Below are 9,111 nucleotides of genomic sequence, written 5' to 3'. Positions count from 1 at the left end.
TGGCAAAGTGCGTCATTTGGGCATGTGTACATGTGTCATGCCCGTGTCCTCGTCCGCGTTCAAAAGTCCTCACCCACACTCTGGGCAGGGGTTGTGGGCGTTAGCCCCTCATTGTGCAACTACCATTTTACCACATGTTTTTTGTAGATTGTGTATCCATGGTGGGTCCGGACAGCGTGTACGGTAAGCAGCCTGCGATCAGCGTGTGCACATACTCTTTTTGTGGGCTTTAGGAATAAAGAAAGAGAGGGTTAGAATTAAGGGATGCTAATCGCATCACTAATCAGGGAGCCTATGAGGGATGAGTCAACTCGCGTGATGATGGAGAGCAGGCACAAGATTTGGGTCTTCTTCTTCCTTCATCATCATCATCATCATCTTGTCATCACTTCCAGCCCGCTCCCTTATTAATCAGCACGATCTCCAGCTCTCCTCTCCCATGTTGCAATCCTGTTACTAGTCTTTCTCTGCCCGGGGATGCCCGGATTAAGGATTGCTGACGGATTGATTGCATCGTTTCATATGGATTTGTAAGAAAGAAGAAGAAGAAGGAGGAGGAGGAGGAGGAGAAGACAAGGAGCTGTGTCAGAAGGAAAAGGACCAGGCGAGCCTGTGTTTGCAATGCTGGATAAGAGCAAATTGTAGAAGAAGCAATAGGATTCTGATAGCAATGGGATTCTGATTGATGAAGTGCACCTGCAGATGCCATCGGAAGCAAAGCACTAGCCAAGCCTATAGCAGTGTGAAACAGTAATTTGGAGAGCCTCAATTGATCAATACCACCATCAGAACAATAGAACCCTCTCTTATTTGCAGGTAAACCCAATTCCTTCTGGGAGGGCAAGTTTCTTTGCTGTTTGTACCATTTTGCTACATCTAATGCTGCTTCTTGTTGTTGATTGTACATGAGCCTTGACACAAGAGGTTTTTAAGATTTTCCCACAGGAAAAGGGACTCTTATCCCTTGTTCTTTTCTACAGTGTTCAACATCATGAGCTGCTGCACAGGAGGAACCACATACGTAGCTAGGTGCAGTTGGGAGCAGGGGGACTGTCGACCTTGGCCAGCAGCCCCTGCTCCCAACCCGCTAGCTACAGTTGGGGGCAGGGGGGCTGCCAACCCAGGTTAGCAGCCCCTGCTTCCAACCGCACCTAGCTATGTATGTGGTCCCTCCCTCGCAAAAGCTCATGATGTTCTCGTAATTCACAATGTCGAAATTGTGGTGGGAAATTGTCTAAAACTTCTTGTGCTTCAGAGGCAAGTGTCTTCTCTGTTTAGTAGATTTGCCACATCTAATGTGGCTTCGTGCTGTCAAGTGTACATGAGCCTTGAGTCTGTTCATTGTTGGCTCCTTCGGAAATAACTGTCTAGCAAACACAGATCACCTGATTGTGCAATGGTGCACCTTTATTCTACTTTTAGGAGTACATAGTGTCAGACTTTTCAGATTTTAATACTCTCAGACAAGTTTATCTCTGTGGGTTTTGTCATGAACAAAACTCACTAGCATTTCTAGAACGATTGTTGTTCTCAGTTCTATTGACGCACAGGTTGTTTCACATTCAGGCTCTTAGAGTGTGGATGTTGTTGGCTCCATCTTTTTGTGAATTGACCAACCTGCACACTTTATTTATCGGCTGCACACATTCTACTGACTGAATCAAGCTGAATGCATTTGTTGATACAGGCAATTTTGAATGAAACAGGGTACAAGGTTTTGGAACTCCACCTGAACCCCAACCTCTCCTTGTATTTGCAGAGGAATTTCAACCTAAAAGTCAGATACAAGTTTGATGGGTGCTTCCAGAAAATGGTTTAAGATTATTGTGGGCACAAAAAGGCTATCACAAGTGAAGAGTGTTGGCAAAGTAAGTCTGGTGGCTTTCTGAAGACTCTTTCTGTTTCTTTTCTTTTTGCTTCGTTGTTTTTTTAATCGCACCATTTTCAATGGTCTACTGTTTGATTGAGCAAGGCAAACTGGCCACAGTTAGCCTCTGTATATATAGTTTCTTTTTTGTCGCTAGTTTGGTCATGCATGGAACAGACCTATGTTGCAGGCCTCATTACAGTTCTTTGTTCCAATGTGCTTTCCTTCCATGCTAGTACATTATGCTCTGGATGGCAAACAGATATATTGACACTCACCACCAGATTCTACTTCAGTATTCAATTCTAAACATTCTTCTGGTGATCAATCTATAGATTTTTTCTTGTAATCTAAACATGCAAATAAATGTACCGCAAGATTAATATCGGTTGGATGTCGATCTTCATAGATACTCAATATGAAATGATTTCTAAATGCAACCTACTGAAGCAATTTGGGGCTCTTTTTGCCTATCCAGAAAGATGTTGCAATGATTTGCCTGTTCACTCTCTCCAAATCATGTCATACTTGTGCATCTTTCTGTTTTAGATTTGATTCGGCTGGAATAAACTACCTGAAGTTTGACTCAATCATGTCCACTTATTCATTTGAATGAATACATCTCTCCTTATGCATCGAATGGTTTAGCGAGTTCTTGATTTCCAGCCATGATCAACCTTGAGCACATTTACAATTTAGGTCCTGTGGCCTGAACAGGATGGTGAAAAGGCCAGCAAATGGAATCTGTTGAAGTGTGTTGTCATTGACAAGGGAGCAACTCTTACCGATGATGCGGATGATGATGAAGATCCCATACATCACACAGCAGGGATAGCCATTCATAATGCTGCTCGAGAAGCAGCAGCAGCAATCCGAATACAAACAGCATTCCGTGCATTCTTGGTTCGGGCTTAACCCTCTAATCAAAGAAAGAAAAGGAAAATGTGTGAATCTTGTCTTGGTGATCTCATTCATTTTTGTGGAGTGGTTGAAGACCCACTTGAGAAATGTTTAGATATTTGCATGTCTGTGGACAGGCAAGGAGGGCACTTCGTGCTTTGAAAGGCCTCGCACGACTACAAGCAATAATCAGTGGAGAGGGTGTACGAAAACAGTCTCTTGGGAGCTTACGCTGCATCCAAGATTATGTGAGAGTTCAGGCACGCATTCGTGCTCAACGTGCACTAAAAAGTAAAGATGACAAAATCATACCTCATAAATTTGTGGGTCAGGCAACTGATTCTGAAGCTACAGATGTTGAGGTAATGAACTCAGATGCATGCCTTTGATTGTGATCTTCATTTATTAAAACCTATTGCCATGAATGGTTGTTATGATTCATGATGATGTTTTCTCAGGCTGGCTGGGTTGATACTCTTGGGACTGTTGAAGAAATTCAAGCAAGAGAGCATCAAAGGCAGGAAGCGGCCATTAAGCGGGAACGTGCTATGGCATATGCATTTTCCAATCAGGTAAATGTAGATGTTTCAGTCTGTGTTCTAGGCATTAGGATGTAACTCTTCCTCCCTAAGTTGGCTGCCTGACATGTGGTGCCGCTGTAGACTTGTACATTTAGCTTATCTGTAGTCATTTGATTAGTCTGTGCATCCGTGTTTGCACACAGCTTCGATATACATATGTGTGCATTTGTTTTATAGCACACAGAGACGGTCTGTTATGATAACATCCATGAGACACCCATAATGCACATGGGACTTCAGGGGGGTAGAGAGAGAGAGAGAGAGAGAGAGAGAGAGAGAGAGAGAGAGTGTGTGTTTTTTAAAAAGTGTCAAATTATCAACAGTGGAGAGCCAATACGAAGCTTCGCCTTGAATCTTTGTTTGACTATGAACTTGACAATTCTACATGGAGCTGGATATGGCTAGACCGCTGGATAAGTGGTCAGTCTGCAGAGAACCGTACCTCAAAACTTAAAGAGGGTGGGCCGTCAGTTGCTAAAGAAAAAACTCCAAAGAAGAAGATAAATTTGAAAAAATCAGTTTCTCTTAGTATAAAGAAGACATCAACCCAAAAGGCCTTTCCTGATGCCTCAACTGTAAAGGTAATGCCACTTCCAAGAGCAAGATCACATGGGACAGGAAGTCTTCAGACTGAAGGGTTTTCTTACACAACTTTAAAATCCGCCAAAAAACAGGCTACAAAGGCCAGTGGTGAGTTATTTGCTGGTAGACAGAGATCATTTAGCAACCCAAAACAGCAGCCAAGCAAAGGTGACATGAAAGGGAATTCACTACCAAAGAGGATTTCCTAGAACCTTGAGAATATATGATTTGCAGGTTCAAAGCTGAGGCTTCAATGGACCATCAACCCATTGAAGGGAATAATGAAATGAATGTTCTGGAAACAGGGAATTCAGCAGCAGCAGAGCTTTTGGAAGGAGCCTTTATTCTCAGATTAGTGCTTGCAAGATGGCTGCTAGCCTTAAAAGTCAGTGTCACATGAGCAGTTCTTAGAGGTCCTACTCATTAATCATTCAATACATCAGCTCATCTCATCCATATGGGCCCAGGCAATGCTTAAATTATGCTTATTTGTTTGCCGAGTTCTCCGAGTGTATTGGTTATGTTTTCAGCCGAGGTAGACCTGATTGTTTATTCTTTAATAGTATCAAAAATAACATAAAGCTAGAACAGAAATTCTGTGTTCTCTTCATAAACTATGTAAAATGATTGGTTTCTCAGAAAATATTACCAGATATGTCACTTTTCAGATCACATCCCAAGGTTGAATTGTTATAACCATAGTAAACAGACAACATTAAAGTACGTACTTTCAACTGAACATGTGAAGCATCGCTTAACTGGTAGTCAGGGTGGTTCAAGTCTTACACAATCAATAGAGAGGAGGCAGTTTGCTTGTGCAGAATATTTTTCATCCAATTAATCATAGTTAGAGCTCATTTTTGTACAGTTAGTTTTGTTGCATCTTTTGTGAAGTCAATTCTGTTAGTTGAAACTAACTGTACTGTTCAATTCTGTACAAAAGCTCATGTCTACTTTGTTACTCCATGGGTCTTACTTAATGTCTACTGGTACTCTTCTATGTTACTCCATGGATTACACTTAATGTCTGGGTAGGTTTCATGACACCATTGTAACTCCTTCCTTCTGTTTAATCATGTTCCTTGAACATTTTGGTTGATAGTTGCTCCATTTAGATTGGTTACTGTTTTTAACAAATTTTTACTATTTTCTTTTATTCTTGCTTGGCCTATTATTGGGTTTGTGGTTGTGTCATGAACACTTGGAGTGGCTCCTAACAACTCTTAGTTTTCTCTACTCCTCTTACTCCATTATCTCCTACCACATGCCTAGGTAGGTTTGATCCCTTGCTGGGTCCTATTACAAATGGTGGACTTCCTTGATCTCCTTTGAGAGACATTTGTTCTCTCTTAGCTGACATCTTGACATGTATGATGTTTTCTGTCTGATAGTAGTGGAGCAATATCCCTCATGTGTTCTTGGGGTGGAGAAGGATTGTGAAATGGTAAAGGGGGTCACAAATACCATGCTCATGGCTATGGTAGATACCTAATTGTGATCTTCTACATCTGTCAACATTCTTGAAGTTGGCATGCCTTCAAGTTCCTGATGGAATGGTTTGATAGTAAGTCGTTCATTGCTCCTAGTTTGTTCCCACATGCTCAACTCCTCATTTTGGGGAGATTTGGACTCAAGTTTGGGCCTTATAGTTTTAGAGAGAAAAAGCCTCTCAACCAATAGGAGGAGAGCTACGGTTTTTTGTCCTCTTTCTCTCTCTCTCATTTTTCTTCTCTCTCTCCTCTCTCCTCTCTTTTTCTTCTCTCTCTATCTCTCTCTCTCTCCCCTCTTTTCCTTTTTTTCTTCTCTCTATGTTCTCCTCTCTCTCCTCTTCTTTCTTTTCTTCTCTATGTATATTTCTCTCAGTTTTTTATTCTGGCTTTCTCTCTCTCATTTTTCTTTTCCTCTCTTTCTCTTTCAAGTTTTTTTCTCTCGCTTTCTTTTCTCTCTCTATATATATTCTCCCCTCTCTATTTTTCTGTTTCTTCTCTTTACCATTCTCTCCCCCCTATTTCCTCTCTCAAATTATATATTTGCTCCTATCTCTCTCTAAGTTAAAAACTATGTCAAAGGTTTAATTAAAAAAGATTATTCTCTTTCCTATTTGTTTTCTTTCTATCTCTCCCCTTTTCTTTTACTTCTCTCTCTCGCTCTCCTCAAAGTGTGTGAAAAACTATGTCAAAAAAACTTTAAATTAAAAAAGGTTTTTTAAAAATATTTAATTAAAATATAATCTAACTAAGAGAGAGAGAGAGAGAGAGAGAGAGAGAGAGAGAGAGAGAGATTTAATTTAAAAAGAAGTTTGATTTAATTAAAAAGGGAGAGAGAGAGATTACACAATGATGGAGAGAGAGGAGGGGGTTTTATTTTTTAAAAATGAGGTTTGGAAAAGGGGGTAGGTTCGGGAAGTCCTCTCGAGGTTCAGGGCTTTTCAAACTACAATCAAAATAATATAGTAGTAAGATAATTAAAAAAATAAATTAAAAAATATAATCTAACTTTGTGTATGTGTGTGTGAAGCTTTTGATTTAAAAAGAAGTTTGATTTAATGGAGAGAGAGAGAGAGAGAGAGAGAGAGAGAGAGAGAGAGAGAGACTAGGCCCTACATGTGAGAGGGAGGGAGGATTTAATTAAAAAGGGGAGGGAGAAGAGAAAGGGAGAGATTACGCGTGAGAGAGAGGGGAGGGGGTTTTATTTTTAAAAAGGGAGGTTTGAAAAAGGGGGTAGGTTCAAAAAGCCCTCTTGAGGTTTGGGCCTTCCTTAACTTATAACCAAAATAATATAGTAGTAAGACAATCCAACTTTGAGAGAGAGAGAGAGAGAGAGAGAGAGAGAGAGAGAGCCTAGGTCCTACATGTGGTGGGGGGGGGGGGGGGGGGGGAGGAGAGGATTTTATTAAAAAGGGAAGGGAGAAGAGAAGGGAGAGATTACAAGTGAGAGAGGAAAGGGGGTTTTATTTCAAAAAATGGAGGTTTGGAAAAGGGGATAGGTTCAAAAAGTTCTCTAGAGGTTCAAGCCTTCTTGAACCTAACCAAAGTAATATAGTAGTAAGATAATCTAACTGAGAGAGAGAGAGAGAGAGAGAGAGAGAGAGAGAGAGAGACTTTTGATTTAAAAAGTAGTTTGATTTAATTGAGAGAGAGAGAGAGCCTAGGCCTTACATGTGAGAGGGGGAGAGGATTTAATTAAAAAGGGGAGGGGGAAGAGAAAGGGAGAGATTACACATGAGAGAGAGGGAAGGGGATTTTATTTTTTTAAAAAGAGGTTTGAAAAAAGGGGTAGGTTCTCACACATGGGTGCATACTACCCAGCCCACATACATATCCCACACTCACACATAAACTCTCTTTTTCTTTAGTCATATTTGCATATTTGTTCATGCACCCTCCATAAATTGGAATTGAACTTGTGACCACGTTTATAGAATGACGTGCTTGCAAATGCCCTCATAAATGTACTTGGCATAAATGGTTGGAAAAAAGAAGACTAGGAAGGTTGTCAAAGGTTTTCATGCATGCCTATGCATCTGCTTCATGAAAAATGTTTTAGTATACATCAATATGTCCCTTGTACTTTCCACGTATCATATGGATTAGGCTATAGAAGGATATAGATTTCATTAAAAAGAATACATGATGCTTGCATAAGTTTTATTTTATTGTTTTCTCTACTAACTAAAAGCTTTTGCATGACTTTTGAATTGTCTTAGTCAACCCAAATAAGTTGCTCCTTGGAAAGTTGATAATAGCATTGTATCACATCATGCATGATAAAGAACTATTCTATGAAAGAAATATTCAAGCATTTTAGGCATAGAATAAGGTAATGGTAATTGTTAACTTTGATAATGAGTCATAGATAAAATAACTAAATTAGCACACAGAAATATATGAAAATATATGTAATAAAGTAAATATACAAGTCATGCTATGGGCCCTTCCCCAAACTTTTTGATAGGGTGCCTAGCAATACCAAAGCATAATAAAATTCTTGATAAAGCAAAGTTCAATCATTGAAATATTTAGCAATTATACTTGCTTTAAGTCAATTGCATTAAGAGGTTTTGATGTTGGTTGTTCTTATTATCATAAACACTAAACTAGCATATTCTAGTTTGCTTGGAAATAACATATTTAATTGAAACTCTAAAGTGTTCATGCCAAGCAAGCTACAATTATTTATCTCTCTACATCAAGTGGGGTTTTTCTCTAAAAATGCCTTTTTTCAAGCCACATATTTTGCTTCATGCTGAAATGTTTGCAAGATCCTAGATTGTCCCCATTTTACAAGGCCTAAAGCTAGAAACATGTGAATGTGTGAAATGAGATGTGATTAGGACAAGAATATATCAATGCCAAGCAATACTAGCATAGGCAAAGCAAGGTAAGACAAGCATTTCTAGGAAGAAAGGAAAAACTATATTACTATGGAATTGAATGAGCTCTACACCCCTTCTTGAGCCTACATGGCATAAGTACAATGTGTCCCAAATCTTAACATTTCTTTTACACGTGCAACTTAAGATCATATTTTATTTAGCTTTTTTCTCCTTTTCTCATCACGAGAAATATTTGTTTTTCTTGTTTTTTTGTAAGATGCTCCTTCTTTCATGAGAATTATCCTTTTTTCCTCCTTTTTGTGTGAGACACATTCACATTTAGTGAGAACATTAGCTTTTCCAATGACAAGGAAAAGCAAAAATCACGAAGCAAATATAATTGTGAGTAATTGAAAAAAATAATTGTGTCATGGAGGAGGATAGCTACAACGTTGTCATGCGTGAGTCATATTGCTACAAGAGGAGGAGAGCTTTACCATTGTCATATCCAGGTTGCCACTATTGTATCTAGGTTCAATTTTCTCTCAATATTTGCCATTGATAAGCCATCGATATTGTTTGCCAAAGATCATACTAGCTATATCAATTAGTAGTCATCAATAGTGTTATCAATTATCATGATCCTAATGTATCGATATTGATCCATATTCTATCACTTATATCAATAACGTATCCATTGATAATCCATAGATGTTAAGTATCAATTATCATGATCCTATCAATTATCAATCACATATTAATATGGATCCATATCCTATCGATTGTATTAATAACAAATCAATATCAATTAATTATATTGGCATCAATAATCGATGGATGTAAATTTAATAGTAGTTTATAGTCAT

At 39.0% G+C, this 9,111-nt stretch overlaps 1 protein-coding gene across 5 annotated transcripts; it reads left to right on the top strand.

The window, feature by feature from the left end:
- The first annotated feature begins 276 nt into the window (after positions 1–276).
- Positions 277–4,597, top strand: LOC148038737 (protein IQ-DOMAIN 6-like). 5 transcript variants are annotated; one of them, XM_087674583.1, is made up of 7 exons: positions 277–604; positions 703–816; positions 1,760–1,868; positions 2,585–2,770; positions 2,905–3,129; positions 3,226–3,339; positions 3,672–4,597. In XM_087674583.1, exons 3-7 carry the CDS (start codon positions 1,794–1,796, stop codon positions 4,137–4,139), a joined length of 1,068 nt encoding a protein of 355 aa, XP_087530709.1. In that variant the 5' UTR covers positions 277–604; positions 703–816; positions 1,760–1,793; the 3' UTR covers positions 4,140–4,597. The 5 variants fall into 5 exon arrangements, with proteins under 5 accessions (XP_087530709.1, XP_087530711.1, XP_087530707.1 ...); XM_087674585.1 differs by having other exon boundaries at positions 1,688–1,868; XM_087674581.1 differs by having other exon boundaries at positions 277–816.
- The last annotated feature ends 4,514 nt before the right edge of the window (positions 4,598–9,111 follow it).

Source organism: Lygodium microphyllum, chromosome 3, assembly GCF_053477565.2.
Source record: "Lygodium microphyllum isolate KBCC chromosome 3, Lygodium_microphyllum_v1.1.10, whole genome shotgun sequence".
In the NCBI taxonomy this organism is placed as follows: domain Eukaryota; kingdom Viridiplantae; phylum Streptophyta; class Polypodiopsida; order Schizaeales; family Lygodiaceae; genus Lygodium; species Lygodium microphyllum.
This window is presented reverse-complemented; position numbering and strand designations above follow the sequence as displayed.